At 44.5% G+C, this 26,347-nt stretch overlaps 1 protein-coding gene across 1 annotated transcript in view; it reads left to right on the top strand.

Annotated features, from left to right (window-relative positions):
* LOC149343112 (cytosolic carboxypeptidase 1-like) overlaps positions 1–22,000 on the top strand; it is a 42,186-nt gene extending 20,186 nt beyond the window's left edge. The window contains exons 13-25 of the mRNA XM_089545631.1: positions 191–276; positions 1,866–2,000; positions 2,642–2,861; positions 4,035–4,191; positions 6,081–6,292; positions 7,242–7,368; positions 7,860–7,931; positions 9,585–9,693; positions 12,588–12,717; positions 17,203–17,319; positions 17,718–17,894; positions 18,454–18,590; positions 21,312–22,000. Coding sequence (XP_089401757.1) covers positions 191–276; positions 1,866–2,000; positions 2,642–2,861; positions 4,035–4,191; positions 6,081–6,292; positions 7,242–7,368; positions 7,860–7,931; positions 9,585–9,693; positions 12,588–12,717; positions 17,203–17,319; positions 17,718–17,894; positions 18,454–18,590; positions 21,312–21,423 — 1,791 coding nt within the window. The 3' untranslated portion in view covers positions 21,424–22,000. The remainder of the gene's footprint in view (positions 1–190; positions 277–1,865; positions 2,001–2,641; positions 2,862–4,034; positions 4,192–6,080; positions 6,293–7,241; positions 7,369–7,859; positions 7,932–9,584; positions 9,694–12,587; positions 12,718–17,202; positions 17,320–17,717; positions 17,895–18,453; positions 18,591–21,311) is intronic.
* Positions 22,001–26,347: the final 4,347 nt, after the last annotated feature.

Here is a 26,347-nt window from a genome sequence, read left to right as displayed (position 1 = left end):
CACCGCCGTTCATTTAGACTTTAGTATAACAGCTATTTAAAAGAATTTTCTATACCCTGAGCTTGGCGCATGGTAGCCTTAGTCGCTTATGCGCCATTAAACCCAACTCAACTCAACTCAACTCAACTATTTTGTTTTAGTTCCCCTGTTTTCCTCTAGAATGCTATGAAAGTGCAAGTTGTCGTTTCAGGATATTGGACCCAACCCGGCAGCAGAAGTGTCGTTGCCTGGCAGCACTACAAGCGCAGAAGATGGAGGCCTTATACCAAGGCTAAAGTAAGAATGAGTATTTTGCTTGACTTAGTGCTATGGCATCTGTGTACCTTTTCATCTGTGCCTGAGCATGTTATAATGTGCTATTCAGTAGTGACCTACTCGAGCGTCAAGGTTCCATTGTGGCAAATCGTGGATACTGATACCAATGATGAGTTTTGTTCATCCACATCAGAAAGGAAGTGAGTTGTACTGCAGTGGGGGCTCTAGCTTATGTATGTCTTAGCTGCTGTAACATTATATACAACTCCCTGTACCCTGCTTTTGCATATGTCTGGAAATGTCATGCTTTAGGTCTTATAGTTTTGCCTATTATGCACCACATTCACACTGTCATCTGACCTAAAATTCGGTAATCAAGATTCCACTGTGTCAATGCTGCTTTTATTGATGTGAACATTCCAAATTTTCAGTTTAGAGGTTTTTGTTGTTGGCTCTAAAAATTAAAAAAAAATTTTGATTAGTCAAGCAATGTTTTCTAAATGTGCCTCTTTTGAAGTGAAATTATCACATAGAAGTTGAGTAAATTACTCACATTGAACATTATGCCAGCAAAACATGCGAAAAATGCAGCAAATCAACCTTGCAGCTCCTACCGATCCAAAGGCAATGCCCTTTCAGCATGTAAGATAGCTTGTAGAAAATTATAAATATTTGTAGAAATGAAAGATATTTGTTAACAGTTATCTTCAACACTTCTGCCACCTCCACAAATTTCAGATAGGCTCTTGGGCCACTTCTTCTTGAAAATAGTTAGGGAGAATTCTTTCGATGACTGGAATAACAATCATGACTCTTAAGGATCTAATTGACTGTGTTTGAGTGCAGCCTGTGCGTTGAGCACGGGGTCACCTTTGATGGAGGTACAGTCGTGTGCAGTATGAGAGGGAACAAACGTTTCACACAGAAGTTCAAATTTCCTGGTTATTTCTCTACTCGTATTTAAAATCACTTTTGGAAATATTATGCCAAGAGGAAAACTAGTTAAAAAACAGAAAAAACTGTGCTTTGCACAAATTATTATGAAGTCATCAATAATCGAATGCTCATAATTTGTTCCTTCTCATATTGCACACAACTGTACAGTAAAAGGGAAGCTTTAACTCATATTATGATGTTTATAATATAATCTGACAAATGTGGTGATTTGCTTGAGGGTCGTCTGATGTTCGTTATGGCATCCGATAAGTACAATTTGCTCAAGGTTTAGTTCCTAGACAGAGTTTTCTGTTATCCATAATAGCTAGATTAATTAGCTCTCTGGGCTGTATACGGCATTCAAGCAAAGTCTTTTCTATTAATGGTAGTGGTAAAAGTTACTGTGGCACTGTGAAATTAACCTTGGTAAGGTTGTTGTTGATGGTATTTAATTAAAATTGATGCTGAAAACGTGCCGTGAAGTTCTAGTGCACGTTCCCAGAGTATGTAAGCAGTTTACCCAACACGGTATTCCGAAATTAAGCCATTCGTGATAGCACCATTATTGAGGCTTGTAGATTACACTCAGCATGCGTGCTTTCCCCAAAGTGATGGGCGTGCTTCCTGGAGGCACCTCTGCTTCGTGCGCTGCATCATTGTGTGGTGTCTTACAGGGGTGTCTATGAGCAGGTGGCGCAAAGCACCCAGGGTCTGGTGCCTCTGGTGAAGCTGGCCTTCCCAGAGACTGTGGGTCACCTGCACGGTGAACCCTTGGAGCGCCTCCACTCGTGCCGAAATTCAGCTGCCAGGTAGGTTGGAAAGGAAATGGTACATCGGTACGGCTTGCGTAAAATGCTCTCAAGCCTGCATGTGCCAGTTTCAGTCGTGAATATTCGTTTGGCATAAACGGAAAGCCTTTGTTTTGATGCAGTTCCAAATAGTGTACAGAAAAAAAATGTGGATGGTGGTTGTTTTTGCTGCCGGGACTTGAAAATCCTAAGTCATGGGACAATTTTTTGAAAATGCCAATTTTTATGTATCTGGTTTAGGACTCAAAAGATAGCTCCAGGTTTTTATCCCCCGATTCCTGAATTGAGATTAAACTCCTGAATTGAGATTAAACCCAAAAATGAAGGATGCTGTTTATGTAGTAACAGTGTGAGGAAAGAAGCATGAGATTAGTGTTGTTGATGTTATTGTGTATCCCTGCCAGGAGAATTTTGTGGCGTCACATGTAGCTACTGCAGCAGAGAAAGGAATTGGAAGGATGCTACGTACTCTCCCATCAACATCACCTGTTTTGCAGTGCATTCAGGAGAAAATACTTAGTCCTGTATCAAGGCGTCTGCCTAGAAGAGCAGTTTATTTGTTACTTGTGAGCTGAGGGTTAGTTTTCATAACCACCTTTCATTAACCACCATTTGCTTTCTTTTCTGGTCGCACTGTGCAGAAACAAGATACTGGAAGAAGTGCGGATACGCCTGGAGAATGTCAAGGACTCGAGCAGTTTTCCCATTGTGTATGACTACGACAGTCTCGTCCAAAATGGCTTGCTTCCACCAAGGCCCCTGGTGAACAATGATGTGCTGCAGTCTTCCCAGGGAACAGTCTGCGAACGACTCTGCTTTGAGTCCCGGTTTGAGGGCGGAAATCTTCGCAAGGCCATCCAGGTTAGTGGAATATGAACGGTACACAGTGCACTTTTTTTTACGGAGCTGAAAAATTCTTTTGGCTTTGAACGATTACAAGGAATATGGCACATTATGGGAGCAATATTGTGTCCAAGAGGTGAAGTGAGAAAAGTAAAAAGGAAAACTTAATGCAGGACTCGAGGAAAAATTGTTTTCATATCTTTGTGACCACAAGTATGTTGTTTCATTTTTTGGGCAAAGTTGCACCTGGGCAGTGAGGTGCACTGTTGTGGAGGTCTCTGGAATGATTCAGTCACATGGTGTTCTTTATGATGCAGCAAAGCCTTGGTAAGCAGGTGTTCTTTGCATTTTTTTATTCATAACGATGCACCCATAGTGGTTGAAAATTTCATGAACGCTAACAGGTTGCCAAGATCAGTGAGTCAATATAGTAGGTATGTAGAGAATGCAAGGCCATTATTTGATACTGTGATAGGCACTTTGTTTTTCTGTACAATTTATAAAAATTTTAGGAGGGTGCACTCATTAATTACACAGGGTAGTATGTTTTCAAGAATTTGTATTTCAGCAACAATATTAGTGGGTGCATCAATTGTGCAAGTAAATACGGTAATACTTTTTGACCACAGTGTTCACTAATAGCATTTGCTTCAGCTTAAGAACCTAGCGTACTGCTGCAGCTGGCCAAAATTACGCTCTGGTTTCCACAAATTTTATTGCTAATTAAATAAGAGAACAGCGTTTCTAATGCATTAGGGATGGGTTAAGTGCAATGTTCTGTGTGCATGACATAATCAAGGGTGCCTCTCATGTTAAATCTCGGGGTTGTAAAGAGTCAGAAGATAGAGAAATTATAATTTGTTGAAATGCTTATGTGCTGCATACGCTCTCAGTCAAAAGTTTTCAGGCCAGATGATTTTCTTTGCTTTCTAGCCTTGCTTAGTGGGGAGGTTATGGCACCCCTGAAGCAATAGATCTGTGCAGGGTAGGGAGAACCATTGTCTTCATCTCTAAGGACCTTTTGGTCTTTATTGGTGCAGTGAGGGATCCACTGTGCAGCTCAAAAGCCAGCCATGTGGCCTGAAGACTTTTGACCAAGACTGTACATGTTTAAATACTGAGTTGTGAAAGGGTGTGCCATCAGAAATTTCTTTTCTGCTTTGTAAAAGAACCAAGCAAATTTACTTCCAGATTGGGCCCAACGAGTACAACTTGCTGATGAGCCCAGACATCAACACAATCCTCCACCATCGGTGGTTCTACTTTGAAGTGTCAGGCATGCGCAATGACGTGGATTACACATTCAACATAATCAACTTTGACCGTAGTGGAAGCCTTTACAAGGAAGGTAGGAGTTCATTAATGCTGAACTTGTCCTTGCTCCTGTGCCAGAATCCTGAAGGCCAGGCATTTTTCATTTGAAGTGAAATGTGGTTTCTATTTAGCTGTATACTCAAACCTAATCATGCATGCGACCGTCGCAGGTAGGCATGCAGCATGAGTAGAATAGCTGATTTATGCTATCAGTGAGACAGGTCTAGTCGTGCACCTGTGTGTCAAGTTCAGCTCTGCGCTGTGGCAATCAGCGTTGCATAATTGCTCACAGCAGTTATTAAGGCGAAAGCCTTTAATGCCTCATCGTTGTAAGCAGCAGTTGTCGACAGAAAATTTCACGCTTTTCAATTGGTCGAAACGGCCATGACGTCACAGTGCGCGAATTTCAAACGGGGTCAATTGTACTTTGCCTAGTAACCATGCAACCAATTGAAGGGATCGTATAGTGATGCTCCAAGTAAGTGGGACTGAGCTTAGTTAATTGCTTACTTAACCAATTAGCCTAATTAACCTTTCTAGTCAGACCAGATAAACAAATAAACACGAGTAGGAAATTGGTCGAGCTCGGGAATCGAACCCCGGTCTTCGGCGTGCGAGACGAGCATGCTATCCACACCGCCATGCCAGCTCGATGGTTTGGAATGAACTAAGGCGCGTCTAGTGAATACGGTGTCTTCGCTCACTCTCATCCTCCTCCCTTCCCTTCCGGCGAGGTTTAGGTGCCCACCGAGATATGAGAGAGATACATTTCCTTTCCTCAAGAACCAATTTACCGACGAGCGAGGCGTAGAACCGAATGCGCGATGGCGTTCTATGGACTCCCTGGCAGCGTTGCAAGACGCTGTCGCGTTCCACTCTTACAGGCGAAGCTTAACATCTTAACCACACATCAGTCACCACACTTAAGGTAAAAAAAGTGCCCCCTTGAATTTTGACGGGTGTCCACCGAGATATGTGAGACAGTTCTTTCCTCAAATACAATTTTCATTTCCTTCATTACGGGCCCTCTTTGTCTTCTTTCACTCCCACTTCCTCCCTTCCTCTACGGTGCTGTTCAGGTGTCCACCGAGATGACACAATTTCTGCGCCATTTCCTTTCCTCAAAAAGCGTTGCATTCAAAGGGCAAGGCATCGCGCCGAACAGGTGGTGGCGTTCCGTGGACTCCCTGCCAGCGCTACAACACGCTGTCGCGTTCCACACCTAAAGGCGAAGCTTAAGCGTCATTAATTCGCACTTAATTAGTGTTCAGGCAATAATCAGTAATTAACCATTAATTAGTGATTTCTCATCACAGTAATTAGTACTCAATTATATGTGACGCCACCAGTTCCACTGAAGCAGTCAAAGTGGTGCGGAAAACGCTTTCGCCTCTACGCACTTTAGACAGCCAAAGTGCCCCCTGAATTTTTAGTCTACTTGAGGAAAACGAGTGCTGCTGCCACTTGGCATGTACTCATTTTGCTGTCTGCCTGTACACGCTCTCGAGTGAAACACGTGCTGCAAAATGTGCTTAGCCAATTTTGAAAAAAGATGGTTTCACATCCATTGTTCACATTACCAAACCAGCACGGCAAATTGGCTCTTTTCTGAGGTTGGATATATTAAGGTGGTGCACTAGTATTGCCTGGTGACTGCTTGATATGCGTGGATTGGTTTCAGAGAAGTTTGCAGTTTATAGCTTGAAGTAAGTGTGTACCCACGTTTTAGTTCAATTTTGGTGCACGGTTCAGAGGAGAAAGTGCTGGCAGTAAGAATTAAAAGGTATTCCAGGCATTAATCTTGTTGCGCTAACATTCAAAGCTGTGGTATTAGTCTGAAATACCACGTAACTATGTGCAGAAGCTCGTGTGATGTAGCAGCTGTTGTCGTGCCGAATCTGGAGTAGTGGCTCTGCTGTGCAGGCCAGTGCCCCTTGCTGTTCTCGGTCCAGGAAGCATCATCCAACGGCCGTGGTTGGTACCGTGCGGGTTGTGGCATCAGCTACCAGCGCAACCTGCACTGGCGTCCCGACAAGGGACCCCTCTTTACTCTGAGCTTCACTGTTCGCTTCCCGCATGCTGGTGATGTCTGCTACCTCGCCAACAACTTTCCTTTCGGCTTCTCCCTTCTTAAGGTGCGCATCTCTCTTTTGGACTTGTGCCCTTCCAAACTGTAGTTAACCCCGAGTTGAACAAAATTGTACTGGTACACGTGATCAGGGCATATTTGGTAATATATGCGACGGCATTTAAAAACCTAATTAGGTCAGCCCTCCTGTCATCTCGATAACTCATTTTTGGATGGGCAAACCCTTGTAAGCAAAGCTGCAATGGGGGTAGTTGGTTTTTATCTTTAAGGTGTTGGTGCGCTGTACTTAAACATGTCGCGCATGTTACCTGTCTCGTGTTCAAGTTCTTTGTTGTAAGCCCTTTTCTTAAGTACAGCTTGCCAACACCTTAAAGACAAAACCAGGGAAAATAAATCATGCAGGAATTAGGAAAAGCCTGAACACAGCTAGAGCCGGCATTTTGTTGTGTGAAAATTTGTGGCCAAGCAAAATTCATAAATATGACTACTTTGTTGTTGGGGATTGGTACTAGGCCTAATGGACGTAATGTGAATTCCTTCACTTGCACAAACCCGCCGCGGTGGCTCAGTGGTTATGGTTCTCGGCTGCTCACCCGAAACGCACGGGTTTGAACCTGGCCATGGTGGTCGCATTTCTGTGGAGGCAAAATCCTAGAGGCCCGTGTATTGTGCGATGCTGGTGCGTAGTGGAAGAACCCTAGGTGGTTGAAATTATCTGCAGCCCTCCACTGTGGCGATCCTCATAGCCCGAATTGCGTTGGGCTGTCAAACCCCATATACCAAACCAAAGGAGTACAAATATGGGAACTTTATTGGGAGTGCAGCAATGACATACAATGGTGGCTATGTTTCCTTCCACCAGACCAGATGGCCTTAGGCTAGTGACTAGAAAGCATATTCGTGCTAACCTCTGTAATCTTGACAGTGAGATGGACTGACATTCTTTTGAGAGCTTACTGTACCTAAACAAGCATTTTTTTCTCGCTCATGTGCAGGCGCACATTAATCTTTGGCTCAGCGCATGTGACCGTAGTACTACATTCCTGGAGCATCAGGAGCTATGCAGGACCATGGCTGGCAACCCCGTGCCTTTGCTGACTGTCACCGCCCAGCCCTTGGAATGTGAGTCGCCTGAGGGAACGAAGTACCTCAGGCCTCTGGTCGCTTTACAGAGTGGTTTTGTCCCACCTGAGGTGCAGAACCACGAGACTACCTTGCAGGAGTCATATTTAAGTTCTCTTGCTCCAAACATCAGGATATATAAGGAATAAGTGAATCGGGATAGACATGTTTGTTGTAAATGGCCTTGACTTTAAATGTAGTAGCAAATTGGTATTAGTTGTTTATGTACAGTGCACAAAGCAATTTCAAATGGGTTAATGTTTGGCAAGGCCTTGCAAGATGTCAGGGGTTATAACTCACATAATTATTCATAGATTTTGGGAGTGAAATGGTTGCTTAGCTGTAATTAACTGCTCAAGGAATCTATACTTCCAGTGATATAGTAAAAACTTCACCTGTGCAGGTGCAGGGTCATGTTGTGTGCTCTGTTTTTGTGCCAAAGTAGTCATTGTCACAGGTTATGATTTCCTGTTCTGTTTTTTCCATGGCAGTGTCGAGGCCACACATACTCCTGACAGCTCGGGTACACCCCGGTGAAACAAATTCCTCTTGGATAATGAAAGGTGAGGATTGGTCTAAAAACAGGTACAGTAAAAGCGTAAAAGCTGATTAATTCGACCCCCATGAACTTGGAAGCCCAGATAATGCGAGCTGCCAGTTCGGTCCAGGCCAGTGCCCATGTATATCTATGGCTTCGCGTGTCCACTAATTCAGATGCTACAGATCTAGCCCCAGGTAATTCGAATGGGCTCCAAAATGGAGGCTGCATTTTGATATGACCAACATGATAAGAGATGATCGAAATAGCCTTGCTCAGGACCTTAATTCCGTGCTGCAGAGTTGCCCACACACCTCTGACTTACGTGCAGCGGCAAATGTGACAAACGGACAGCCCCGTCTCCAAAAACAGTCTGATTGCTTAGTTTCGATTTTGATTTCCTGAGCGTCGCGCCAGCCCGCAGTGACGGTGACCCAACCAGCCAGCACCAGCCAATCAACTGGGTGATTGGCACGTCACTGGCGTTTTCTTCCCGCTTTTTATTTCTCGCCTCTTTGGTGCTGCTGAGCATCTCCTTTGTGGGGTTCCGTTCTTCCATTACACCGATTGTGCACGCTTGCCACTATTCGGGTGGTAAGGCCTTCTCACGTGTGAGGGGTGTGACACGGTGGCAGTGGAACTCCACTGCGTTGCACCGCGAAAGATGCCGGGGGGGGGCCCTTAAGATTTTAGAGTAGTTCTGCTTTGACACTTCTGACAGTATGCATGCAATAAAGCAGTCAAAAATAGTCACTGCCACGCCTTCTCCTTTCAGAAACAAGCAACCATTGCCCAGTCTTTCACCCAATAAACTTACTGTGATGCAAACAGTTCTTGCGAGTTTTTTCGGGGTCATTTGATAATTCAAACTTTCGGATAATTCTAACATATTACCCGGTTTCTTGTAGCTCAAATTAACAAGCTTTTATTGTAATATATCTGTCACAAAAGGATTGTCAATTTATTTCTGTGCCAGAAATAGATGTGAACACCAAATGCTTGTTTGGAGGTAGTTTAGTATCATGTCACTGTGCAGAAAAGTCTTGGAGCAGAGGGCTCAGTGCTCATGTGAGGACTCCTGCATATGTACGCCTCTGTGACCAAGCTACTTGACACTTTCTTCTCTGTCCCACGGGCCATGAATCTGATGGCCCGTTTGCCACTTGTTACTTTTCTGAGCACAGTTTTGATTGTTCAGGAATGGACTCTGTGTTTCACAGCTTACTGCAGTTCTGTTTCACTAGCTCACTAGGTTCCCTGCTAAAAATCTGAAACTGTCCCATTCTTTGAAAACATTGTATGTACAGTCAGGCCGGAATTAAGCGTGAACATTTATATGCACAGCTCCATCACACTTAAACTTTTAGCTTTTGCTCTCTGTTGCCATTTTGCTAGTACCAGCAGAATTATTGTAGCTACCAAAATTATCATTGTGTTTCCTGCTCATATCTCGAATTATTTAGAAACTGCAAAGTCACAAACTCAGTGGACCAAAATCAAAACATAACCATCGGTATTGAAGTTTAGATGAAGAAATTTCTTAATGGTAGAGTTTTATTGCAGGCAGATTAAGTGGGGAGGTTGTGATCCTCTTGACAAAAGGGAATTTTTTGTGGGAGCACCATTCTGACCTTTTTTGATGACGCTGAATATGGGCATATCTTTAATCTACTTTCAGGAATAACTGACTTCCTTCTCAGTGACAAGCCGGTGGCACAGCGACTGCGTGAAACGTTCGTCTTCAAGCTAGTGCCAATGCTAAACCCAGATGGAGTCATCAATGGATGGTACAAGTTTCTTTCTTTCTTTGAGTGGTGTAGATTCGTGGTGGCATGCCGTTATATCAGTATTGTACGTAATATAGTATTTGTTTTGTTGACATGAGTCAGAATACTACTTTCTAGCTTAAGCATAGTGCATTTAAAGATGCACAATATGGCTGGAGTAAATCACAAAAGCTAGGCTTGGTCCTGTGAATAAAATACTCTTGTATATAACAGCACTAGCCAGTTTAAAGTTTCTAGCTGGAAGCAGAGGCACAAGGAGGATGCGTGGTAGTCAAATGCACAGTTTTAATTAGGGGTGTGCGAATATTCGAAATTTTCGAATATAATTCGAATATTGTATTTTCAGTATTCGTATTCGATTCGAAATCCAAGTATTCGTGTTGTTTCGAATATTCGATCCGAAGCGAATATTCGTACCCAGCCGAATATTCTATTGCGAGCACCGGCGTTCATTTCGGTCCGCAAGTCCTATCAAAAGAGACATAACAATATAGCGGCGCCCAGAGCAATGCGTAACGTTGGGCCATGCAGTAGCTGACTGCACTGGTGAGCTTCTTTGCGCGAAGCTGGTATGGTCAGAGCTGTGCACGAAATACCTCGCAATACAAGCCAGTTCAGTGCCAATTGAGAGGGCATTATCTGTGGCTGGAGAAGTCGTTTCAGCTAGAAGGGAACTACTACTTCTGCTTGACCATGTGGAGCAGCCGGTTTTCCTTCACGACAACCTTTTATGTTCATCCCAGCAACGCGCTTTTGTGATTATGGCAAGCTAGCCTTAATCAATGCTGTGTGCTAGCCATCTTCACTGATATTTCCACTCTTCTAAGAACAATGTTCGAGACTGACACTTTTTGAGCAGACACACACACCTTTCGTGCTCATTTCATCACTGATAGTTGAACTGTGATGTTCTTGGCTGCTCAAATAAATGTTTTGTAGTGGTTGAATGCGTCTGTCCTTGATTATTCGATATTCGATTCGATATTTGGAATCAAGTATTCGTATTCGATTCGTATTCGAAAAATTTGATATTCGCACACCCCTAGTTTTAATTTTAAAAACACCTTTTTTTTTTTATTCTTGCTGCATTCAATTCCCCAACTCTTCAAGGACATTTGCACAAAGTTTTATTTTGATCTACAGAGCAGAAAATGAGAAACGTGAGTTTACTGATGCACTGGTGCCATGCCTGCGGCATATGGCTCAAAAGAAGTTCCTACAAATTCAGTTTTTGAAGTGTGCCTACAGTACTCAACAAGAACTGTTTTTGAGGATTGGACACCCTTGTTGGAAGGTGTTCATTCATACTTTCTAATGCATGTTAATACCGCTGCAAAAAAATGCTGTGAAGCATGTGCAAATGCAAATTTGGGATGAAAATTTGCTTCTGAAACAAATCTTGAAGCTCTTTTCGACATATCAGTGCTTAATATGCGACTGCACTCCCTTGAACTTAAGGGGGGACATGGGTCTTAGATTATTTTTTTTATTTACAGACCAAATACAATGAAACTGCACAGACTTATTCAGTTGTTTCTGCTGATTTCAAATATGCAATTTGTTTATTTCTAGGCCAATTAGTTCCTTAGATATTATATATGTCATGCCATTGTCTGCTGAAACAATAGAAAAGAAATGGGCCACCAGAAATTTAATTTTTATGTGCGGGTAGATACTACAATGTGTGAGGAATGCAACGCTGGAAGCAGTTTTCAGTTTTTTGTCCGTGTGGACAAATGGGCTTAATAGTTAGTTTCATGTCTGTCATGTTTTCTGGCACTGTATGTCTGGTCAACTCACTTGAAAACTAACTATTAAGCCCATTTGTCCACACGGACAAAAAACTGAAAACTGCTTCCAGCGTTGCATTTCTCACACATTGTAATATCTACCCACACATAAAAATTAAATTTCTGGTGGCCCATTTCTTTTCTATTGTTTCAGCAGACAATGGCATGATATATATTAATATCTCAGGAACTAATTGGTCTAGAACTAAACAAATTACATATTTGAAATCAGCAGAAAAAACTGAATAAGTCTGTGCAGTTTCATTGCATTTGGTCAGTAAATAAAAAAAATGCTCTAAGACCCATGTCCCCCCTTAACCCTTAAGTAAGAAAAGCAAAGAAGGGCAAAAGACGCAGTACTGGGCAACTCGAAACACTGAGTCGTGGTGGCATGGTGTTGACGGTGGCTGCTACTACTGTGTGAGAGGCTGCATGCATTAAAGTATCAGAGGCTTGGCTTCATTTGATTGTGGTGCACGCATCTGAAGCATTGCCTCTTTGCAAATAATGTTGATGTATCCAATTCAGTATTTTGGTATGCTGTCTGCAGTTTGTTTGGGGGGCCCTCAGCTATGGTTGGCTTGAATTGTTCTATATTGCATTATAATCATAATAATATTTATTTCAAAATCCTTCTAAGTTCTGATACTTTCCCATCGTTTTCGCATTTGTGTAGAAAAAGTAAAAAAAGTCGATTTTCCATTTTGTATTCATTCCTGCTGGTGTCCATAACAACAACAGCTTCAAAAAAGAGAATGCGCTGCTAACATAGTTCCACGAAAAATGTTTAAAACCGCGATTTTTCGCAGAATCGTGGAAAGCTAGTGGTTTAATCATAACTCACCTGAATCTTAAGGCTCTAATTACTTCTTGGAACGTAGCTGCGATGCAAAAAATATGGCATAATTTTTGATGCAGTGTAAAACAAAGTCGCAACCTTTTCGATCCATTTCCTTTTGCTTGTCTTCCTTGGCACTGCACGTACTGAGTGAAACAGCAAACCTTTATTGTAATAGTACCTTCACAGCTGTCGGGCTGATGCACACAGCTTCTGCTTGGCAAGGAAGGTGCTGATCCCCATTTGTCTCCATTCATGCGATGCAGCCACCGCTGTTCCCTGGCGGGCCAGGACCTGAACCGACAGTGGTCCTTTCCAGACCCAGACTTGCACCCGACCATCTATCATACCAAGGCACTCCTGCTGTACTTGGCACACATGGGGCGCACTCCCCTGGTCAGTTACTACGGGAAATTACTGTAGGCATGTGCGAATAGTGGTTTCTTGGTAACGGCACAATAGACATTTTCAAAATCATGTGTTTATCGAACACAGAGCGCCATTTCATGAAAAAAAAAGAGAGAGAGAGAGAGAATGCATTAAAGTTTTGTCACACTCAGTGAAGCTGTGTCAACTTTCTGTAAAAATGGCCATCGGAAACTGGGGGAGCCAACTTACATGCTGTGCCGACGTAGCTGTGGGTTGTGAGACCTATATGCGGTGTTTCCAACTGTTGCTGTTAATTTAGATTGCGTTGCTCCATCACATTTGCTAGGCATACACAATACGCGCCCAGCGCTACCTCATATAAGGCATCAGAAAGGGGCAGCCATCTCCATGTGTCTCGTGCTAGCTCCTAGCTCTCTTTCATGTTCAAGCTGTTGCGTTTGTTTAGCGAATACCACACAGAGGATAGCGGTTGCGGCAGTCAGCTCAGATTCATTCCACGGAAGTCAAGGGAGCCACGGGTCTTCCGATTAGAGAGATTTAACATAGCGTGATCCGCTTCCGCGGGAGCTGCTGGGCACACGCAGATTGCTCTTGGGACTCCACAAGACACCAGGCACCAACCAGCTATTTGCACGCATGCCCCGTCGGGACCACTCAGTGCATGCACACTGGCAGCATGCGGAAGTGGGTCACGATAAACTATGTCTCTCTATTGTTGCACTGTGGGTAGCGCTGCCACAGACACCTAGCAGGTACAGATATGGGTGTGGCGCTTCCGCCTGCTTGGGTATGTTGCCATGAAACTGCAGAGTCCGGCTCCATGATACACACGGGAGCGCAGTCACACAGCACGTTGCGTGGGTGCCATGGTGCCATCCTGGAAGAGGTACACCTAACCGAACGCACATGCAGCAAGTGTTCCAAAATGTTATTCGCTTGAGACGAATGCTTCGAATAACAAACATTCAGATCAAATTGGATACCTAATATTCAACCAAATATTCGAAATTATCCAATAATCGCACATCTCTAGAAATGAGAACTGGAAAGTACTTACTAACACAGCTGCTGGGCCTGCCATTCAATCTTTTTGGTCATAAAGCAAGAATATATCAGAGGGGGGCTTCGTCAAGTCATTCAAAGACTGTGATAAGGGCAATATCGAGTGCTGCTCTCTTGTCAGCTCTGAAGAAATCGTGTGAGCATCAAATGGAGGCAAGTTTTCGGCGGCAGATTGATAGGCTAAAAAATGTGGACTACCCTGTTCTGATGCTCAGCAGCGTAGCTGAAAGCTTGCTGTGGAAAGTGAAAGGAGTGCAAGGAAGGAAAGGTGGACCTGAAGAAGGCAATGAAAGGGAGAAATTAGCAGTGGTTCTGTATGTTCATGGATTGACCCACAACCTCATGAAGATTGGCAAGAGGCACGGGGTCCGGGTTGTTTGCTCTGCACCGAACAAGGCAATGAGCATGTGTGCTCGAGTCAACAGGCAAAAGAAGCAGCAATGCCAGATCGCACACCAAACAAGATTCAGCGAGTGTGTTAAAGGTGTGGTTTATAATATCCCTCTGGCCTGTGGCAAACAATATATAGGGCAGACGGGAAGGTGCCTTAATGATAGGATAAGAGAACATGCATCATCGCTATCAGGTGCCCCAAGCAGCAATCTAGCCCTGCATTGCAGAGATTGTAAAGAAAACAAAAAAGGCAAAAAAGTGCGCAAGTGTGAGCCCAAGTTGCATAAGGTTCAAGTCATGAAAAGGTATGCAGACCAAGTGACACGTGAGATCCTTGAGGCATTGGCGATACGGGAAACAGGACAGCGGTGCGTTAGTACACCATCAATCTCTCTATCAAGAAAAGAAATTTCCTTCTTGAACGAACCCCACGGGAGATAAAAGCAAGATCTTTTTGACAAGGAAACAAAGAGCGCGGGTTTTCCAATAAAATTTTAGTTGACAGTCAGCTTCGTCTACGTTCTGTGTGTTCCTTTCTGTGTCTGCGTTTTGTTATTTCGGCTGTTCCCACCAAGAAGTATGAACCAACTAGCTCAGTTTTCTACTCTTTTATCAGAGGGGGAACTTGTTATTGGCACAACTGGGACCAGAATAGCATGTCAGATCACACTAAACAAATAATAATAGTAAATGAATTCAAAAATGAAAACTAATGAAGGTACATGCATTGATAAGAATTGGTTGCGTGGGTTAGAAGCTTCCCATGCTGCACTTTGCTGTGGGAGTAATGGCAGAATAGACTGCCAGGTGTGATTTAAACTGCCTACGTGTGTATACTAACGCCGGTAATGAAATACCATGTCGTAAAAAATGTTGCTCTGAAACGCAGAACAAACATGGCTGTTTTCAAGCACATAAAATGCTTCCAGCACATGACTGGCTATGGATCTAGTGTGTGAAGTTATTATTAAGGATTTCTTTGTTCTGTTTGCCTTTCCCTGTACACTTCATCCACCGCTGCCAGTTTTGCTCTGATACTTCAGATGTTCATCTCGTGGTTATTTCTTTAGCCTCAGTGCATTCTCCAGTTGACTTGAGATGTCATGCCAGTGTATTTAACCTAGCCTAGCCTAACCTAGCCTAGCCTAGCCTAGCCTGGCCTGACCCAACCCGACGCAACCTAATCTAACCTAACCTAACCTAATCTTGGTATCCACTTGTATGCCTCGTTTTTTATGCAGTCCCATTCATTGCTTAAATAAAAAAAATTGTGAACTGAAGTGGCACTGCATATTTGGGAAACGTTTGAAAAAAATGGGCATTTTTTTCCATTCCGGTTTTCTGACTAAGTGCTCTCCTTGTAGAGCAGATCTCGTCATGACTGTAGATTTTTCATTGTAGATTTTTAGTGTGGCATCTTGTTTACAGTTTTGGACATGTGTATGCCAAGTGGTTTGTAGAAAAAAAAAACTTGTATTGTGCAAAAAAATCTAAAATTGCCATCACACGTAGCATGCATTCAGAAGTGCAATGAATGTTGAAGTGGCTTCTACCACATTTGGTTCAGTCTGTAGGCTTTCCACAAGTTGGACAAGAGAAAAAAATTGGCAGCAACAAACATTCTTCAGTTGTAAGGCTGAAATTCTGTGCACTTATGTTTGAATTCATTACTAAATATGCGAAACAGATTTCATCACAATCAACCGTATTTACACGCATAATATGCACACTTTTTTTCCAGAAAATCCGGCTCAAAGTTCGGGGTGCGCCTATTACGCGGGGTAAAATTTCCGGAAATTTTTCGACTCGTAAAATTGAACATACCGCATAAACGCACTCGTGTGCGGGCCGCACCCAGTTTTCCCGAAGGAAATATTAAAAAAAAAGATCCGTGTAAGGGCCGCACCGAAACTTTCCACTACCTACGCGGGAATAGCCTTCGAAATGCACGCGTCGAGGCCTTCGTGATCAGCTCCGGCTGTGCGCAACGTGCGCTTAATCGCGGAGGCCACACACGCGCACAGGAGCTTCCAGACGCCGCCCAGGGAGGGCGCCCAAGGCCAAGCTCATCATCATCATCATCAACGTTTTCCTTCGCCGCGAGCTTTCACTATCCATATCGCCATCAGCATCACCAGTTCCAGTTTTTTTGTGGCTGTCAAGTTACAGTGAACTAGAATATTGGGTAGTGTGCTCACTGCGCCGCGCCTCCATAGGCCGAGGTGAAGCCGCTGGTGTCGACATTTTTTAGTTTCCCGCTTGTCCGCTAGGTGACGCCGCTGTTCAGAAGTGTTTTTATGTGTGTGTGTATCCAGCCAGGGCACCTTTGGTAGGCGCCCAAACGTTACAAAGGGAAGGCTACATCATCATCATCATCATCATCATCTGTAGTCGGCGCGGCATAAGTAGGCGCGGTCTCGCTCTTTGGCTGTTTGGCATTGTTTTGGTTGTCGTTGTGTGCTGTGCTCAGTTTGTGCTTGATTTGGCAGATTCACTGGCGTGCTTAGAACATTATTTCATGTCCCACGAACTTGGAAGGCAAGGATACAGCATCCTGGATAAATCGCGAGAGTGTTCAGGAATGCAAAAAAAATGCCCGGTCGCCGGCAGAACCATTACTTTGCACCGGGTTGCAATACCGGCTATGCAAGCATTCTAAAATTGCTGACTTACCTCACAGAAAAGCTGAAATATAAATACTTGATGACATCTAAGCTATGCCAAGACCCACTGGAGAACCTTTTCGGCAGCATAAGACAATCATCTGGCAGTAATGAGCACCTGACACCGACGCAGTTTTTAATCATAGTGAACTGCCTTTCATTTTATGGCTTGGTGAAATGCATTTCTCAGGAAAACTGTGAAGATTCTCTGTTGGCCTCCTTGCTTGATGTGGGAGATAAAGACTCTGCTGAGATACAAGAACGTCGATACATGAAGTTTTTCTTGCAATGGCTCCTGTTCTGTGATTCGTTTCCACCTGGGTACTAATCGTTTCTTGTTCCTGAAGTGCCAGAACTTGTGTTGCTGCTGCAGGTACTATGTGACTTCCATGGCCACTCGCGGCACTTCAATGCATTTCTCTATGGCTGCTCACCATCAAGGGCCTGGTCATTGCACGACAAACCTCAAGAAGATGACGATATTTGTGAGGTAATCGCTCTCGTACCTTTATTATTCAAATTACTATAAAGCGTATGCATCCGCTTGCTTTTAAGTGATTTTCATTACCACATTAAAACCATAAATCCTCGTTTCTTCACTATTGCAGTACTCGATTCTCGGAATATGAGACAAGACCTTTTTCATTTCCCCCATAATCTCATGACACGTATCGGTCAGTTGTCAGCCCCTTTCAAGGGCTCCTGTATGAAAAAGCATTCGGAATGGCTGCTTTGTCTCCTCGCCTTGCTTTTCTTAGTTTTCCCTTTGCATCCAGCATTGCTTGTACGTAATACGTAGTAATACGTAGTAATACGTACTACGTAATACATAGTAATACGTACTACGTAGTACGTAGTGCTGACAGCGGCTTGGCTTGTGGTATGCAGGTGCTGGCTGCAATCTTGCACCAGGTGAGCCCCGCGTTCACGTTTGAGTCGTGCTGCTTTGATGTGGAGCGAAGCAAAGAGGCAACAGCTCGTGTGACTGCTTGGCGCCAACTTGGCATCCGGCTCAGCTACACGTACGAGTGCTCCACTGCTGGCTGCGATCAGGGCATGTATGCTGTGAGTATCCATTTCTTTTGCCACATACCTCTCTTTGAACTGATGGCTATAGCTCTGTACTCCACCTGTCCGCTTAAGGGCAGTCTAACTTAGACAGTTAGGGAATGTGCCATTTTTCAAGCCCTGTGCTTGAATTGAAAACATTGCCCATGACATGCCGGTCACCTTCAGACCTATTCTGGTGCCTGAGCAGGGTGTGAATAGTAGTTGTTAACTGAGTCATACCTTACCTGTGAACTGTGAAATGCGGCAGATCATAGGTAGTGTCATATTTCATCTATTCACTGCATGCATGCAGAACTCTAATTTTATTTTGTAGTGTAGAACATAGAGCTAGTTGCTAGATCATCATCATGATGGAACTCACACTCATGTTTGTCCAGTCTTTTTGTTTTTGCTGTCCAGTCTTAATGATGACTTAATTTTTACTTAGTTGAGTTCGCTGTTACTTGCTTCAGAATTTTACCAGATAGCATTGAGAAAGAACCCTATGCTTTCCTTATGCTGTTGCAGCAATGATGTTGAGGCTAAATCGGATTCACAAATCGCTGTACTGCAGGGTTATCACTTGGGCGTGGCTCAGCTTGAGGAACTGGGCATGCAGTTCTGTGAAGCACTTAGTCGTCTGGAGCTCACGGCTAGTGGTGATGTGCAACTGGACCCGTCCTCTGCTGAACTGCTGGATGTGTGTCGGCGGTATGTTCTTTGTGGCTGTTTCTCTTTTTTAACCCTATAGGCCTTTTTGTTAACTGATTTACTGTGGAGTACTGAGCAAATGTGATGATATATATCCACTTTCCGCAACTCACTGAGCCATGTGTTAAAAGAGTGCAGGCTTCTTTAATGTCATTAGGCAATGTGCAGAACAGGCGGACAGACATAATACAGGGTCTGTTCTGAAAGTAGTAGGACTGGTTTTTTCCTGGGCGAACGGGCGGACGAAAGGCGGTCTGCGCGTGCAGGATTGTTGAAGGCCGATTCACACGACGGACCGTTCGCCCGCGGCCCGCGCACTACGTGTGCATACGTCAGCACTTTGAGAGGCGCGCTGGATGCATGGATGGATGGCGGCCGACAGCGCGCCCCTCAAAGTGCTGACGTATGCACACGTAGTGCGCGGGCCGCGGGCGAACGGTCCGTCGTGTGAATCGGCCTTGAAGGGGGATATTGGGAATGCTGGGGAAAATCGGCAGTCGGCTCTCGGCCGTTGAAGAGAGGAGGTCGCTTGTACTGTGAACCCCTGTCGAAACATCTCGTCACGCAGAATCATAGAGCGTTTATACTGGATCAGCGGTACGCGATCAAATTTTGTGTAAATCTTTGTAAAACGGGCAAAGAGACTCACAACATGATTAAGGAGGCCTACGGTGAAACTGGCATGGGTAGATCAGATGTTTTTTGAGTGGCACAAGCTGTTCCGAGAAGGTAAGGAAAGAGTGGAAGACGACGACCGCTCTGGACGCCCTTCGAACAGCAAGACCAACGAAAATGTGTAGCGAGGGAAACATTTACTTAACAGTGATCGTAGAATGAGTATCAGAATGATTGCTGATGACTTGAGCATTCCTCAAACCCAAGTTTTTGAGATCATGACAGAAAACTTATCCATGAGGAAAGCGTGCGCGAAGTTGATGCCGGGAGTGTTGTCAGAGGAGGAAAAGGCCAACCGGTAGGATCTTCTTCATCATCTCAATGAGGACCCCGATTTTTTGCCCAGCACAAGGCGGCAACGCTGCCTCAGCCCCCCTACAGCCTCGACTTGGCCCCGCCAGACTTTTTTCTATTCCCGAGAATAAAATCAACGCTCAAGGGGAAACATCACGGATCGGTAGAGGTGGTTCAACAGGCCGTGACGAGGGAGCTAAACAGCATTTGGGTCCAGGCGTTCCTGAAGGCGTACGAAAACTGGAAAACTCATTGGCAGCAGCGTGTAGGTGTGGAAGGGTGCTACCTTGAAAAATTGTAATCGTTTGTACTATTCTCTTGAATAAATCTTGTTTGAAAAAATGAGTCCTACTAATTTCAGAACAGACCATGTGTATATGCATTGCTCAAAAAACGAGATGTTATGTCTGCTAGGAGGCGGTCTGACAGCTTTTGTGCTCATGTTTGTAACTCTCTCAGTTTCAAGCTTTTCCTGACATGGCAAACAGCCAGTGCCGAGTATTTTTAAAATGGTTTATTCTTGGCTAAATTCTTGGCTATTACTTAGTTCAAAATGCTCTCGGCGCTGATTTAACTTGAAAATTTGAAATGTTACACCTTGCAGTGAAACCTGAAAACTCCGTTCACAGAAATCTCATTGGTTTAGTACCGTTTAATCTAAGGGCCACACCCATGTATGTACTGCACCTCCCGTTTTGGACTAGATAACTGAAAAAAAAAAAATTGTTATATGTTTTTTTTTGTTCATGTATGGTCCACACCTTTAATATTCATACCTGAATTTAAAAAAAAAAAAGAAAAAGTGTGACTTGTACTCGAGTTTATATGGTATATCTTTTGAGTCTGGTACTGCCTGAAGCAGGGGTCGATGTAGAAGCCTTTGTTCCACTCTGCGCACATATAGCAGGTACCCTTCCTTTGCTTTTCCTGCTGTGCCTGCAGCTGCTTGTGGTCCACTCATTTTCATTTTGCTGCGCGAGCTCGCGTTACGGGCCTGCTGTGTCTGGTTCTGAGTCAGTGCTGTCTGTCACTTCTTTAGATGATCAACTATCATCTTCCAATTCCAAGCTTGCCATGTAATTAGAATCAGACGAGTCGCCACTCCAGTCATCTTCTCCCCGGGAGCTGAAGCTCCCGCACGAGCCGCCTTCATGGAGAAAGTACGAGCACGAATAAAGCAAAATTTTAGGCCGAAACTACTGCCAAAACAAAACAAGGCAACAAAAATAATGCTTCTGTAAATTAACAACAGATGGCACCACCTCACAGAGTGCGGTGCCTTTGCGTTACGGTCTTAATTTTTGAACACTGAATCGCAAGTGTACTTGTATGTACGCTGCGGGACGGTAGCTTGCAAGCGTGCCTGTACCCCCATGGCACTGAAAGGGTTAAAATGGCTGTAAGATGTCTGCACTCTCTAGCGTCTGTCTATAAGGATTGCAAGCTGCTTGCACCTGCTTTAGCTTTATCTCAAGACGAGTTCTTTAGCTCATTTCAGATTTTAATGAGATGTATGACTGCAATTTATGATTGTGATTGACTATCGCAAGTGGACACATGATAATCGCTTTATCGAGAGTTTTTGCCACTTTTAAGCGAGGCTTGTTTACACTCCTTCATCTAAATTTCTCTCCCTTTTTCATTATTTCTAATGGCAAACATCTCGAATAAAAAAAAAGGACTGCGATTGATTGATGTGGCATAGCTGTGTTCCAACAGAGTGTCAAACTGTTTGTGTCTTTCTTGCACCAGGCGTGCCAGGGAGAAGAAGCGTGCCCCTTGCAGCAGTGGGAGTACTGACTCGCTCGTCGATGAAGAAGATGAGGAAGCCGCGGAGGAAGTTGCCACAGCTGCGCACCCATAGTGCGGCCGGGTGCTGTTTTTATCCTGTCAGTCAGTTTTATGCAGACAGTTGTGCGGGCTGTTTTTAGGACTGTACTCGAGTGGAGTGTTCTCCGGTGAATGGTTGTTGGAATTGCGAGCAAATTCTTAGTCTGCGCTTTTCTCATATTCCATATCTAAGGTCGGACAGACTTTTAAGGTTGTTTATTGCCTAAATTAACACGGGTTTTGTCATGTAGTGTGTATTTTAATATTGTTAGGGTTGCTTACTCGCAAACAGGTTCAACTGCAGCAGCCTCTCGGAGTGTTTGCAGCACACCGATTACCTGTGTCGCTTTTATGTTGCACTATTACAAACAGCACACCCTGATTCCAAGAATAAGATCTGCTGTAAAACCTCATTACAGTGAAATGGTTATGATGACAAAAAGAATGAATTTTAAACTTTTTCTGAATTTTTAGGTTTTTAAGTTTGCGTTTTATAGTGTTTAACGTCCCAAAGCGACTCAGGCTGTGAGGGGCAAATTGTAAACTCTGTTTCAGTAAAAGTTTACAGGTTTTGAAATGCCTGTAGTACAATAAAACCTCATCAATGCGTACTCTTGCTTAAGTGTATGGGGTATAAAATCGGGGAGATAAATCCGTTCTCCCCGCTTAACCGCGGCTGACTCGGTTCAAAACCGCGCGGACCCTACCCCGTGGTCGCGTACGCTACCGAGCGCACGGCGACCACGGCGGGCCTTGCTCTGTGGGAACAAAGGAACGACACACTGGCTGACACACACAAGGCATTTATTGCTGCAACAACAATAACGCCAGCTAGCAACAAAATACACTGAGGAATCGGGGATGTCCGACTCACCAGCACGGCTACGAGCCAACGTTCGCCCACGCTAGGGCAAAGGGAAGCTCCGAGACCGGACGGGACGAGCTGAGGGGAACATGTTTCCACACGAGGTCGCCCGCCAACGAAGAATGAAGCTGCGAGCGAAACGTCCGCTCGCTTCCCGGTCCCAGGGAAAAGAGCAGATTTTTCCCCGCGCGCGCGCAGCAAAACGCCATCCGTGGCGCTGGTGTCGCTGCGACGCGAGCGCCCTCCCCTGTTAGTCAAACACAACTGAGAAGAGTGCGCTGCGGGGGCACAGCTGGGGTACATTGCGGGAAAGCGAACCACGGAGGGTCGAGTGCGCCTCCACAAGTGATACTTCCACTTAAGACAAAGTCACATGTAGTTCACAACTCCGCTTCCATTAAATCATGCATTTGATGCCTGCTTACGACGCAGTGGCTCAAAGTGAACATCTCGTTTAGCACGTACCTGTTGTTTGTGAGGCCAAAGGTATTTTGTACAGCAGCCATTAACTACGCTGCGCATTGCGTGGAAGCCTCAGCGGCGCTCTGTATAATGCGTAGGCCGTGGCGATGCATTGATAATGACATGGCACAGCAGGTGTTGAGTATTGGATGCGGAAGCCTGTGTGAAAAACCTCTCCCCAGTTGGCATGCTTGCAGCTGCTGATGTGCCTGGGGAAAGAACAACCTTGCAGAATGTACTGTCCCCTCCTTTGCTAGAAGTGTACTCCCCTCCCCCCCTCCTACTGCCCCACCACCTCCAATTTCGCCTGGCACCAGTGTCACATGACTTGGCTTTTCTACAGTTTAGGCCAGCTGTAGCAAACTCGTTTTCCTTGTAGCACCGCAACCACCACTGCTACATTGCTGGCTGAGTGACGTCACTGCTCAGATGTGATTCGGCCCTATCTAGTTGCCTAGTTGTGTTGTGGACACTATCATGGACCACGCGCTTCCCACATCCAGTGCTTCCCCGAGTGGCATCATCACCCAGTGTGTCTCACCATCGGGGTGAAGCTTCGAGTGTTGACCATTGAAGGACTATAGACACCAAATTTTTGCTTGCATGTTTTCTTCTTTTAAACGATGCGTCAGACATTAGAATACATGAATCACTGCATGGTATTTGCCTGCGACCGCTAGATAATTTATAATTTCTTCTAGACGCTGTTTTGATTTTGTCGATAGAATGATGGCCGTGATGTGTAGTTCACTGTCACGTGAAGCACAATAAAAATGGCAATATAACTGCTGATACATCACTTGTCATCCCAGCTCTTGCGACAGGCTGGTTTAAGTGTTGTAGTGAATTAAAACTATGTATCAGCGTTTATGTTGCAAATTTTTTCATGCCTCACGTGACCCAAGTGTGAACTACATGTCACAGCCATCGTTCGATTGATAAAACCGAAGCAGCATGAGAGAAGAAATTCAGTTATAAATTATTTAGCGGTCGTAAGTGAATACCACACGGTGATCTGTGTATTCTAACATATGACACAGCATTTGAAAGAAGAAAACATGGAACTAAAATTAGGTGTCTCTAGTCCTTTAACACATCATTGCGTCGTGGTTCACCGGTGGTTCACATCGTGTGTTCCTGCTGTGCGGCACAAATACTGAGTGGCACTATGAAGCTGTGGGAGAGCTCAGATTTTCAAAGAGCCGGCAAAAAACACGCATGCCATGTTGCTATTGCCATCTGTGTTCGGTACCAAAAAGTTCATTTCGCAGGAGGCTCAATCGTAGGTCACGCCAAACCGAAGGAAATCTAAGGTGGCCCACGGGTGGGTCACAACGCATAGGGATTCAGAGCATCGAAAATCATTGCCGCAGAGAACATGTTAAGAAGAGGCTCAACATTATATTGAATAGGGAAGAAATCTGTGATGGAGCATGAGAAGAACTTTCCACTCAACAGTACTGCGCCTGTTTGCCCCAAAAAACGGGGCCTAATGGACTAGTTGGGACCAGATAAGTGCCTCTGAGGCTGTACGTGCAACTGCGACACATTTTCAATTTGTCTGCGCCCCACGAGCAGAATGAGGAAGCAAGCAACCACAGTCTCTCCTCCTTTGTATGGGCTCAAGGGTTAAAAAGTAAGCGCATCTTAAGTGCATGCGAGTGGAGACACAACAAAGGTCTCCTCGATTTGGCTGCACTTTCTGCACTAGTTCACAAAAGTGCCGTGTCAGTGCAGTGCCAGTTCTTGCAGCGCGAGTGTAGCCTGGCACTAGTGCTGTCGGTGCAGCGGCCAAATCGAGTGCAAAAGTGCCGAAACGTTTGTCTGCTGCGGCCGTGCGTTTGTGTTTATCGCGTGGTTTGACATATGCGCGGGATTGTGCTAGCTCTATTGAACACTGCGCATTTCTTCGAAGTGGCGCATCTCGTGGAGTGGCTCAAAAATTTGTTAATTCCAAAAGGGTGAAGAATTTGACACCGTCCTTTGCGTTGCATTGTGCAAAGTGGCGCAGGACGGTCGATCGTCACCAGCCAGCCAGTCGCTTACGCATGTACAAAGACACGCACGCACACGCTCGCATACACACACGCACGTGCACGCACTATCATTTCAGCTGTTTAGTGAGGGCACGGTGCAGATTCCGAGTCTAGCACGGGTATGCAGCCGTCTCAACCATGGTCTCAACGCCGGCATGGCCACGGAGCCGTCTGCTACGGAGCGCGCTAAGCACCTTGCACTACTTGCACGAGAAGAGAACTCGCCGGAAGGCTAGTGCAAAAGTGCAGCAGAACTCGGGAGAACTCGTGCAGCACTACGTCAAATCGAGTGCCCAAGTGCAGGTGGCGCTAGCTGCACTGGCAAATCTAGGACGCGAGTGCAGCACCGCCTGAACTGGTGCAGAAAGTGCAGCCAAATCGAGGAGACCACAAGTGTTTAGAAAAGTGAATTCATTGTAATGAGGGTTTACAGCAGATAAAAAAAAAAAGTACAAAAGTACAAACGCTTGGAGGTTGACTACTGTAACGAATGATTACCAGCTAGTCTGTTTTAATGCACTCTAGTCACTAAGTCTAGGATTTTATTATTTTAATTTTCCATGTGTGATAGTGCTGAAGGAAATGATTTCTTTTTTATCTGTGAAGTTCTTTTGCTGCCTGGCCGGTGAAAAGTTTACACGCATTGTGAAGTGCAGTATGACTACCAACAGCTCTAGCTTTTGATAAGCTGTAAGCTTTGCTTTGAAATCATTATTCAGTAGTATACGACATATTAATGGACTCGCATTGTAGTCGGGCAACTTTAGAATCAATTATATCAGCAAAGCAGCAAGTTAAGAGAAAATCAGCAGGTTCACTAATTGGAGCCTCAAAGCGAGGCGAGTTCCTGTAGTCATGTCCTTCAGAAAAAGCAGTCCACTGCTTCTATGTCATGCTTGGCTGTTTAGACTGGAGTGCTGTCAATTTCCAGTTAAAGGGCGAAAGCAAGGGAGAGTGGATTCAGTTCAGCCAAACCATTGTTGCTCGCCTCATTTACTAACTTTTTTAATGTAACTGCACTGAGTACTGCGAATTTTGTCACAAGTTCAGTGATATTCCATGAATGGAAAACTTTTATTGAATCTCTGGAATCTCTGGCAGAGTTACAAACAAAAGCTTTTTAACACTGCAGAGAATGGCGTGTTTGCCTGAAGCACGTTTCTATCCGGGTTGTTTCTTGGCACCACATATTGCAATGAATATGGCAGTTTTTCACTGCCAGCCTTCCACTGCCTTCATAGTATTAGTTCATTAGGGGTGTCTCTTTGTCAAAAGCAGTGAAACCGAACATTGTGTGAGGGTAAAGCCAAAGGCACATTGGTGGCATTTCTGTTGGGTAAGCAGTACTGTTTCATCACTTGGTTCAATTGATTATTGGCAGGTGTAAGACTGATTAACCACTCAACTAAACAGCTCTCTGAGCGAGTGCCAGCAACATTCCATTGGTTATATCCTCATGCACTACCATGTTTATTTTAAATTTTTGGCCTTAACACATTAGGCACCATGTATAATTTTCCATTTATTCTATTTTTCTTGCCAAATGTGTAAGCCTTACATTTTCATTTGTCATTGAAACGTGGTTTTAACCTTTT

The sequence above is a fragment of the Amblyomma mixtum genome, chromosome 5, assembly GCF_055824585.1.
Source record: "Amblyomma mixtum isolate Tamu chromosome 5, ASM5582458v1, whole genome shotgun sequence".
Taxonomy (NCBI): domain Eukaryota; kingdom Metazoa; phylum Arthropoda; class Arachnida; order Ixodida; family Ixodidae; genus Amblyomma; species Amblyomma mixtum.
The sequence above is the reverse complement of the archived record's forward strand: the minus strand, read 5'-3'. Positions and strand labels throughout refer to the sequence as shown.